General features: G+C 32.9%; 1 protein-coding gene across 1 annotated transcript; it reads left to right on the top strand.

The window, feature by feature from the left end:
• Window positions 1–8,594: 8,594 nt before the first annotated feature.
• Window positions 8,595–11,421, top strand: LOC132747165 (zinc finger protein 93-like). Its single transcript, XM_060736486.1, has 2 exons — window positions 8,595–8,835; window positions 9,242–11,421. The coding sequence occupies exon 2, from the start codon at window positions 9,575–9,577 to the stop codon at window positions 10,514–10,516; it is 942 nt and encodes a 313-aa protein (XP_060592469.1). The 5' UTR covers window positions 8,595–8,835; window positions 9,242–9,574; the 3' UTR covers window positions 10,517–11,421.
• The last annotated feature ends 911 nt before the right edge of the window (window positions 11,422–12,332 follow it).

Below are 12,332 nucleotides of genomic sequence, written 5' to 3'. Positions count from 1 at the left end.
GATGACTTTATTTATCTATATACTATCGTATATACCTTGTTACAGTAAAACCCTCACAATCAGCCGTTTTCCCCTACCTTACTACATCCTAAAACAAGAGGGCTAGATAGACTCTACCCCCAACCGGCCCGAGGCAGGCTCTTTACGAAGCGTGCACACGGCAGGTCAATGTCACTCATCCTTAGTACAAAGGACGATTGGCTGACCTGTCATGACTCAATGGGACGGTAGTTCTTCAAAGAGTCATTTTACTAAATGAAATGAGTTGTCGACGCATCCTACAAAAACGAACTACGAGATGGTATAGAAAGTCCAGTTGCCGATGGTGAGAGTATAAAATTCAGACCAAAAATGTCCAGATATTAATTTAGGCGACCAGTATAATAAACCTAACTACAAGAAAAGATGTGCCATCGCTTTGCAGAACAAATGCAGACCGACCCTGTCTATACTTCACAATATATTGTTGTCGTTGTATTTTTTAACATTTTTATGTTACTGTGAAACAGATATTAAAAGTACTGAACATGCAGCCAGTGTAGCCACTTGAAGCTAAAATCATACACGACTGATTAATATGACTTTAAAGGTCATGGACATTCATGAGTGAAGGTCAAGTTAAGTCTGGTCAACTTGAAAGTCTTGTCTAAAGTATTCTGTTCATTGTATATTGCATATATTGTATTGAATTATATTTTATCGTAGTAAAAACTTCTCAATAATTTTCTTGTAAAAATATATATTTTATATTTGACCTTGACCGACAAGGTCATTCAAAAGCCGATGACTCATTTGAATTAATCATCATGTCAGGTTTGTCAAAAATGTTCTTTTTTTTTCAAGAATAAACCAAGGCAAACCTTAAATAAATAATAAAGTTATGACAATCAAATTTCTAAAATTTGACCTTGACCACCAAAGTCAATTAAAGGTAAACATCATCTCAGAATAATTTTATCTTTCTGTTTTGTCATATGCTCTCTTTTGTCCAAGTATGACGCTGTAAAAATGTTATGACGATTTAAGCCAATTTCAAACTGGGCATAACTCAAAAACATTACTTTTATGTTATTATGCCCCTTGTCAAGGTTAGCAAGTATTCCAAGGTTCATGATATCCTTGAATAATGGGCTACACAAAAGTTTTTTTAAGACGAAAGGGGCATTACTTTGCAAAATATACCTTTCAGACTTTTTGCCCCTGTGATATCACATCAAATGATGATAATGAACAAGTACACCAAGTTTAAAGCGCATACCTAAGGCAGTTTCTGAGAAAATTGACATTAACCTATTATCTATAATAGGTCATGGTTATCTTGACCTTTTGACCTCAAAATCTGTTTGACAAAATATTGCAAGAATATCAAACTTGAGAAAACTAAAACAACAACAACAAAAAAACTCAAAGAAACAAAAAAAAAAAACATCAAAAACATTCAAGTAATAACCTACATGTTGTATGGGATTATTGACTGATTTGCTGTATCTATAACCATATTTCTACTGTGTGACTATGGGGTTCATTGGTCATTTTTGTAACATTTTACCTAATTATAGTAATATACTTGGATTGCACGTGGTATTTGCAATGCATAAATGACTTTCTTTGTTCATTCAACGACAGTATATAACTTTTTTCCTTATTCATTAAAATTAACATGACACTGCATGGAGTCATGCTGCTTTAGGTAGCACCCCGCAGTAAATTTCAAGTTCCTGCTGCCAATGTCCTACGCCTTGCAGATATTTTGCTACTGCTTAAAGTTTGAACCCACTATAAAATGATTTGTTTTCAAATAAGCATGCTGTTTAAAAGCAATGTTTGTCTTTAAATCTATAATCAACACCTAGCAAATTAAAAGTTTCAAAGTTTAAAGGCGTGTACCTCAATGAAGACCTTACACATACACGTAGCCTGTTGTTTCAACAGACTCGCAAATTAGTCAAAGACAATATTGTGAGCGGAACATGGACGGTAGACGGTGTAATTATGATTAAAGACAAGTCTGACAACAAAGCCCGCATCGAAACAAAGAAAGACTTAGACTCTTTCCTGTCAAAGTTATAATGTTGACGGCTTAACAGTGTAAAATATAGTATGTCACGTTGTGTTTGATCTGTTTTGTTTTGATCACCCTGTGTGTTTGTAATACCGATCATTTAACGGTTTTATAACAGTAAGTCAAATATTTCACAAACTGACCGTTACGAATATACCAGCTTATTATTTTCTTTCGTTTTAAAGAAGGCCTTAGAATCCTTATTCAACTAGATTATAGACTATTTTTCTCTCGTAATTCTATATACGTGTAGTTTTATTTTAAGACATGTTTTCTTCATACAGTGAATATCTCATTTAATAAAATGTCACGGGAAATATAATAACAATAACCTTGAAGCATATTTCAAGTAAAAACGATATTTATTCAGTAAAACTATTGATTGTACAATTATAATAGACGGTACGCTGACGATTATATAAGGGACACAACCAATTGCTTACTCTATATTTTTGTTATCAGGATTGATTCCCTTGACTTGTCCTGTTTACGAAGTTTCCGACGTACCTAGTTAAAAGTTCCTTGTTACATATACATGTGTATGTATATATATATATATATAGAGAGAGATATATATAGATATATATATATATATATGTGTGTATATATATGTGTGTTTATATGTATATATGAATGTGTATGTGTATATATATCATGAAAATATAACACATGGAAAGAATCAAACATATAATCGAGTTTCATAAACTTGTAAAATCCCTGTTGTTGTTTTTGTCTGTTTTTTTTCGTTGGTTTCTTTATAAGTATCTGTTGTTGTTGTTTATTTTCAGTAAAAAAGTATGGACTTGTCTTTCCATACCTGTCATATGATTATGTAATTGATAACAATTATCTTATTTAATTTTAACTGTTTTTCGTGTTTTGTCTGTTTTTCTATATTGATTTTTTTGTTGTTGTTTCTTTCTGTACCACCTTAAAACTGAACCGCTCGTTTTGTAAGTGATCTTATCCTGTCTCGTGCTTTATTTGTTTGTTTTATTCTTTTCTTTTTTTTTCTGTACCGCTTTAATATTGAACCATTATTTTTGTAAATGATCAAATAATCTTATCTACATGCTAAGCCATGCAAAATTGGCGCCAAAAACTCATAAATTACTGTGCCAGGTAATAATTTTCTTCTACAAACATCCTCGATTCTGAATTTAATTATTTTGAACTGAATACTACATTATGGATGATAAAGTTTTATTAGTCTTTACCATGTTGTTTAACTTGTTATTTCTTGTTTTGAAAATGGACTTATAATTGCAAAATTTTATACAAAATTTTCAGACTTTTCATATTTATTGAACTGATAAATATTGTCTTTTGTTTAAATTAAAAGTAATAATGCACCAGTCATTTTTGGTAAAGAATTCAGTTGCATAAAATACTAAGTATTTACATCTTTTTTAAATTCAAATTTAACAAGATACAAAACATTTTTTTTAAAAAAAACCAAAAGAGCCATACTCAACTTAATTACCTGTAATTATTTTGTTTACATGTATATGATTTTCTTTGTAAATAATGCCAATTGTTTGTCTTTATGTACTTGTCATACTTTGTAAATGTTAGCAATTGTCCCTTTTTGTGTCATCATGCATTTTGCTACTGACTTAATATAAAGTTTATAGGAAACATTTTTATTTATCGGCACTAAAGATACAATTCTCTATAACTTTCAAGACACATTTCCGTAGTAATCTTAATCATTAACGCTGCACCAACACTCTTATTATGACTACCATTGATTCATTTTTTATTCATTTTTTTATAAGTTTCATTTTTAATGTACCTGCACACGGTATTTTCGTGGAGGATGTGACACATAAAACATATATATCCTCAGTTCTGTCTCTGATAACTTACTTATTAAATATTGTTAGATACCATCCCCCATGATATCGTTTATGCATGCAAATAAGACAGTGTCACAGACAGAACTTGGAAGCAATGACAAATACACATTGGAAATCATCACCCTTTTTTACTCTGTACTTATACTTCCTCAATGGCTATCAATAATATTACTTTGTGCTGGAGACATTCATCCTAATCCTGGTCCATCTGTTGAAAGCAACTCTAGCACCGACTCATCTTTTGCATCTTCTACTTCTGAGCTTATAAATAGTGGGTTAAGTATTATGTGTTTAAATATTCAGAGTCTTAGACCTAAGCTTGATATACTTGAACTCGAAACACAGCCATATGATATTCTTGTTTTTACTGAAACCTGGCTGCGTCCTGAAGTGCATAACAATGACATTGAAATACCAAACTTCCAATGCCCGGTTCGTTGCGACAGAACAGACAGAGTCGGTGGTGGAGTAGCGATCTATGTCAGAGAGGGCTTAAGATTTCATACAAGATCTGATTTATCTGTTCATGGTATCGAATGTGTATGGGTGGAACTTGATATAAACAGTCGTAAACTTCTTCTAGGTGGTATTTATAGACCCCCAGACTCAAACAATCAGCATTGGCTTCTTCTTGAACAGTGTATAGATCAAGCATTTTCCGAGAGATCCGACAATATCCTGATTGCTGGCGATTTCAACATAAATCTTCTAAATTCTAATTCAAACAAATTGTCTAATCTTATAGCCTCTTACAACGCAGAGCAACTTATTACTACACCAACCCACTTTACAGAAAGCTCTTGCTCATTACTCGATGTAATGTTCGTAAAGAACACAAATCATATCTTAACAAGCTTTGTTGCAGACCCATTCATTCCAGATGTTATTCGTTTTCATTGTCCAATCGTAACAGTAATGAAATTTTTCGAAACCAAAAGGTACCACATACAAACGCAAAATATGGCTTTATGACAGGGGTGATTACTCTGGCTACAGAAATGAAATTAACTCAACAGACTGGCAATCCATAATAAACACTGACAATGATATAGATGAAACAGTCAACCGAATAACTAGTACCATATTAAATGCCGCAGACAACAATATTCCTAATAAAATAGTAACAATAAGACCACATGATATTCCATGGATGACTAATAAAATACGTAAACTTATAAGAAAACGCAAAAGGGCCCACAAAAAAGCAAAACAGATGAATACAGAGTTATCTTGGCAACTATTTAGAACAATCAGAAATGCGGTTACAAAACAAATAAGAAAAAGTAAAAATGAATATAAACATAAATTAATTGAACAAATAAACTCATCAAATACTTCAACGAAAAACTGGTTTAAACTAACAAAATCTTTCACACAAAAACAATCAAAACCAGCAATCCCAGTCCTCCTTGATAACGGGATTACTGCAAATACTGACAAAGAGAAGGTAGAACTACTAAATAATTTCTTTTGTACACAATCAAACATTGACAGTCAAAACACACAACTCCCAAATCTGAATTTGCATACAAACTCATCTCTTCCCCAAATTACAATTACAGAAGAAGATGTCACATATGCTATCTCGTTAACCGACCCGTCGAAAGCATGTGGCCCAGATCTTATTCATCCCCGATTACTAAGAGAAGGATCTACTGTTCTGTCTAAACCTTTGGCTGACTTTTTCAACATATTACTTTCAAAATGTACCTTTCCTACCTCCTGGAAAATAGCTAATGTCACTGCTATATTTAAAAAGAATGACCCATCTAAGCCTTCGAACTACCGACCCATTTCTCTTTTAAGCTGTATAGGTAAACTAATGGAGAGGTGTATTCACAAATACTTGTACAACTATATTATTGCCAACAACCTCCTCACGTCTTATCAATCCGGTTTCATCAAAGGTGACTCCACCGTTAATCAAATTACATATATATATAACGATATTTGCAAGGCTCTTGACGAAGGCTTGGAGGTTCGCGCTGTGTTTTGCGATATCTCTAAAGCATTCGACCGAGTATGGCATCAAGGTCTCTTACATAAGCTTACCTCTATTGGAATAAACGGCTCCCTTCTTAACTGGTTCACTTCCTATCTTTCTGATCGCAAACAACGCGTTGTATACGCTAATTGTTCTTCTAACTGGTCATCAATTAATGCCGGCGTCCCCCAGGGCTCTATTCTCGGACCTCTGCTTTTCTTGATATATATAAACGATATTGTTGACGATGTAAATTCGAGCATACGACTTTTTGCAGACGACACGAGCCTTTATATCATTGTAGAGAATCCCATAGATGCAGCAAAGCATTTAAATGACGACCTTCAAAAAATTCATGAATGGTCAAAGGCTTGGCTGGTTACTTTTAATCCGTCCAAAACAGAATCCATGATATTTTCAAGAAAAATAAAACAAGTAAACCATCCCCCAATCCAAATGAATGGAATTCCCATCAAACGTGTACAAAATCACACACATCTTGGTGTTACCCTTTCTGAAAATGTTAAATGGGATACTCATATATCCATAATACTGCGAAAAGCTTGGCAGAGAGTAGGCATCATGAGATCACTGAAATTTCTCCTTAATCGTTCAAGCTTGGAAAGAATGTATATGTCTTTTATCCGCCCTATCCTTGAGTATGCCGATGTTACATGGGATAACTCCTCGAACATGTTAAAAAATGAAATTGAAGCAGTTCAAAACGAGGCAGCAAGAATAGTAACAGGTGCTACAAAATTATGCAATATTAGTAAATTACTTAACGACCTCAAATGGGATACCCTGGCCGAAAGGCGTAAACAACATAAACTAGTTTTATTCTTTAGAATGTACAATGGAATTACTCCAAACTATCTCTCTGACCTGATACCCCAACACAACGAGTCCTACAACCTCAGAAATCACAGACAAGTAAACTCAAGGACACAAATATATAGCTCATCATTTCTTCCTTCTGCAATAAGAGAATGGAACTTACTACCTGTAGATACAAGAAACTCATCTTCTGTTGCTGCCTTTAAACGGTGTCTTAATAAAAACAAAACAAAAGCCTCCCCTTTATTTAATGTAGGAAGTCGTATAGGCCAAATATTGCACGCACGTCTTCGTTTAGATTGTAGCTCCCTGAACTTTGACCTTCATAGAAAGTCTATTGTCCAGTCTCCATTATGTTTATGTGGCGAAATAGAGACCGTGCATCACTTTTTCTTTTCATGTCCTCGTTATGATATCATCAGAAGCATGTATTTATGCCCCCTACCATGTCCCTTGACACTTAACAATCTCCTGTACGGAGACGAGCGCGTGAGCTTTAACACGAACGAAAAAATCATTCTTAAAGTACAACAGTTTATCCTAGCTTCCAAACGTTTTACTAACTAATATCAACTTTTTTCTTTCTGTCCATCACTTCCCGATTATATTGTGTGCAGACATATATTCTCTATTCTTTACCTAAATTCAAAACTTTATTTAAATATTTTATTCTCTTTTTTCTCGAAACATTCTAAATATAATCATTTGAAAAAACTAACTTAAATCGAATACTAGTTAAAAACAATATTTTACTTTGTAACAGAAATTGTTTGGAGTAATTTCCCAATATGAAACAATCTTGAAACAGAAGTTTTCTTATTCTGCTACTCTAGATAATATTGTTCTAACAAATTTATTCATTTTAATTATTTATATGATTACTCTTTTCTGTATTATTCTAACCAAATATGTGCATATTTTATATTGCAAGTACATTATGTGTGGAAAGGAATTTACATAAGTCACATTTGACTTGTTTTCCAATCCACGAAATATATCAGTGTGTTTAAATATGCTTACTGTACATATATATGTTGTAAAAATAGAAATAAAATATTGTTTAAACTAACACCTAGCATGTGATTTCTGGCCATGTTTTCGAATTTGCCAGTGATCATAATTTAAATAATGTCACAAACACAAATTTCATGCTTAAATTGCACTTTTAAAAACAACCAGTCATTAAAATCCAGACTAGTCACTATTTTCATAAAAATCCTCAAGGCCATTTGAACCTGTAGCTTCTATTACTGTGAAATTTGTGAAGTTCTACCTTAGGTATGACCTCTAATGCCATTGTATACTCCCTAATGCATTACTTCCGCTTTGAAGAGTATTCAAATATCGGACAATCGCAACTACTCGGCCCTTTCCGTCAGTCTTCGGATAAGGACCTCGAACACAATAGTATGAATACACAGAACGGATGCGGTTTTTCGGTCTAACCTACGCTAAGAAACTAAACATGTATACAAATAGTAAATTAATGCTGGGAGTTGTTGACAAGTTTATTTCCAACATATGTAGTAAAAGTCCACCTTAAGTAAGTGAATTCATAGGTACAAAAGCAAACAATACATTATTTATATATTTATTATTATGGTTGTATAAACCGAAAGAACAAAAAAATAAACCGAAAGTACAAAAAACCAACCTGTTGACATTTAGTTGGATTTGTTTAAAATTGAACATCAGTGGGCATATAAGACATATTTTCAAGCAAAAGAGTACCGGAACAGATATTAGATGTCAAATATATACAATCGTTTTATGAACTTGTCAACAACTCCCAGCATTAAATTACTATTTGTTTACATGTTTAGTGTCTTAGCGTAGGTTAGACCGAAATACCGCATTCATACTATTGTGTTCGAGGTCCTTATCCGAAGTCTGACGAAAAGGGCCGATTAGTTGCGATTGTCGGAACATCTTGGTTATTTTAAAAGACTGACGGAAAGAGCCGAAAAGTTGCGATTGGGACCGTCGAAGACCGGAGACTGTCGATACGTAAGGCCCGATTTCCGGTTAACTTCCGCGTAAATGATTTCATCGATCAAGATAATAAATATTTCACCATCAAATAACATGTTAAGGTAAGTAACAAAATATAATATATGCAAACTATTCCATAATTATGAACAGAAATAAGTGTTATTTAATTATAGATGTCATTGTATTATTGAAATAAAAAACATTCCCGAAGTAATTTTAGTAGTGGGTGGGGTAATTAATAGGTGTTTCACATATTAAATTAGTTCTGTCTTTCTAGCTTTGTTCTCATTTTGTGTGTGTGTAGGGGGGAGGGGGGGGGGGGGGGGGGCATCAATGACTGACTGGTTGAAGTCATTTACTTCCTCACTGCTATGAGTTCAAATCGCTACAGGTTCTTTGGGTTATTTCATGTTATCAAAACTTTTGCTTTGTGCTTCATAAAGTCTAAAATGATGTGTAATTGCCTAAGATCATTTAGTGTTTATAATGTAATGTTATTGCTTGCAGGTAGGCAAGAAAGTACTAACTTGGGAACAAAATGATACAGTGCCTGCAAAGATATGGAACAGCTTTAAGGAATGTTTTAAGGTGCCATATCTAAGAATATCCAAATACATATACTGAAAGCAATATTTTCATAGAGAAGAAAAGACATTTTGCATTAAGCTTATTTTGCAAAATCTATTGTTATTCATGATCTTTAACTTTAACATGACTGCTCCTATACTCCTATTGGCCATAACGATTTTAAAATGTGATATTTGCATTTTTTTAAAATAAATATTCATATCAGACATTTAACAATACATACTTGTGGAAGAGAAGAATTGTATTTTGAAAATGTGTGATAAAGCTATTTCTGAAAACGAAAACAATGAAACAACACACATGAAAGTAAATCTAGGAGAGATTTATTTCTGTAGTATGTGTGGGAACACATTTTCTCAAAAAAGTGACTTTATAATACATATGAAAGTACATACTGGAGAGAGGAAACATATTTGTAAAATATGTCTTACAATATTTGCTCAAAGAAGTGATCTAACGGCACACTTGAAAATACATGCAGAAGAGAAAAATTATATTTGTGAAATCTGTAATAAAACATTTTCATGTCTAGATAAAGTTGCAACTCACATGAAAATTCATACAAGAGTGAAAAAATTTTGTTGCAAAATCTGTGCAAAAGCATTTATTCAACGAGGTGATCTTAATAAACACATGGCAGTACATACAGGAGAAAAGAATCACTGTTGTGATGTCTGTGGAAATGTGTTTTCTGAAAGAAGTAGTCTTAGAAGACACATGAGAATACATACAGGAGAGAAAAAACACAGTTGTGAAGTCTGCGGTAAAAAGTTTGCCCATAACTTCAGTCTTGCCATACACGTGAAATACCATAAGGGCCAGAAGGACCATTACTGTGAGACTTGTGGAAAAGGGTTTACTCTAAAAGATCAACTTGCAGAACATACGACAATACACACAGGAGAGAAGAACTTTCGTTGTGAAATATGTGATAGATCATATTCTCGAAAACGATATCTTCAGAAACATATTAAGTGGCATTCAGGACCGAAGGTATATTGTTGTGAAATCTGTAACAAAGGGTTTCCCCAAAAAGACTATCTTTCCCAACATATGACAATACATACAAATGAGAAGAACTTTTGTTGTGAAATTTGTAACAAAGCTTTTACTGTAAGAAGTTATCTTAATAGACATAAAAAGATACATACAAGAGAGGAAAGTTATCGTTCAAAAGAGTTATCGAAAGAGTAGTTTGAAATGACCATCATTTGAGAAAAACACAATTTTGGTGAGAAAATCTGAAGGTTTGAAATCTGTGATGCTTTATTTACTGAAGGAATTTATTATAAGAAATACATGGCAGCTTAATCACAGAGAAAAACTTCAGTTGAGAAATCTGCAATAAACAGTTGTTCCCCTCAAAAAAGTTCCCCTCAAAAAAGATTTTATAAGACATTATGAAAATATAAAAGGAGGTTATGAAATCTGCAGTTAGGCGTTTTCCCAATTGAACATATTGAAATCACAATACACTGCAACAGCGTTATAATGCTCATGTAAGGGCTTCCAAGGGCTCAGTACCGCATTATAACGAAGTTCTGATATATAACGCCCATGGCGAAATTACAGCATTACCCAACCCTTGCCTATACATATATAACGCAAATTATTGTTTTTAGCTTGTTTTGTACATGTTACAAAAGAGTCAGAGGAGGTTTACATGTGAAATATGTAATGAAGACACTTATCTAAATGGTTGTCTATACAAACATATGACAGATTGTTGAATAGGCACTTGACATTTTTTCACACTTATGAATTAATAATGCAGATACAGTGTACATGTATATCGAGAATACAGTGTAGTTTGTAAATACATTGAAGAATAAAATGTGACGAGGAAAGTCATAAATGGTTCTTTTTATCAGAAGAGTAAAAGTGTTAATATCTTGTATAAACTACCGACATCTATTTTAAGCTCGTCGGTTACAAAGAAAAAGTCAAGCTATCACGATCGCTGGAACTCTGCTATTGTAATACATGTATTTTCTTTTCATGTTAAAATTTTGTTGTAGTCTATTATTCACACATTTTAAAGCTGCATGCCTCTATATGAACTTAAATTTTTTAAGAAAATTAAACTTGAAAAACATGTACTACGATTTTAAGATAAGTAAAAAAGATTTTAGATTCGGATAATAATTTAAATTAAATGTTGTTAAGAACTGATTTTGCAGTATTTATTACCATATTTTTACTTTGTTACTAATATAGTAAGGGCTATTTTTGCTTATGTTGACCTCTTTGTGGTAATTTACGTGGATTGCAAGTGCTGTTTTGCAATGTGTTAAATATTTTCTTCGTACACTTCTGAATATTTACTTTTATTTTTTAAGTTTTCATGTAAATTAGCATGAATCTTGAGTCATTGAACGATACAGGTTAATTCCGATGGATAGTTACAGAATTTCCCTTAATTCTCAGTTAATAATAAAATTGAATGGAATGAATGCAAAATATAAACTTATTTTGACTTTCACATCTTTACTCAATGTATACCCTTGGATGGGCATAATGTCACTTACGTATTGCATTTATAAATATAATTATACAGTGGTCATATCTGGGTTAAACGTGAGTGAACTAATCAAGTTGAAAGCTTTATAAACAGACAGAGAGGCTGAAAACGGCACATGACAATATTAGATACTTTATTGATAATTATTTCTTTTTATCATTAAAAAATCCCTAGGGAATTTTGTTACAATGACTTGCATGGGAAACAACAAAGCTTTAACCTTAGATACTTGGCATGTAACATAACTCATTACCCCTATAAACTTATATAAATCATGACATTAGTGTCGAATTTCCGACCTTGTGGTGAATGGCCATTTGTATATATACTTTTTATTTGAAAAACTCATTTACATATAATTGTGTCTAGAGCATAGGCATTTGGCATGCAACATTGCCTAGCTGACATCCGCTATCATATCAATATGGCCAAGAATGGTTCACTCCAAATGTGATCGAAATGGTTTGCTTCTCACTGAAGAATTGTGAT

This window comes from Ruditapes philippinarum, unplaced genomic scaffold, assembly GCF_026571515.1.
Source record: "Ruditapes philippinarum isolate M1 unplaced genomic scaffold, ASM2657151v2 ctg5365_1_1_1_1, whole genome shotgun sequence".
NCBI classification, from domain to species: Eukaryota; Metazoa; Mollusca; class Bivalvia; order Venerida; family Veneridae; genus Ruditapes; species Ruditapes philippinarum.
Note: the sequence above shows the minus strand (reverse complement) of the source record. Positions and strands in the feature narration are given on the sequence as shown.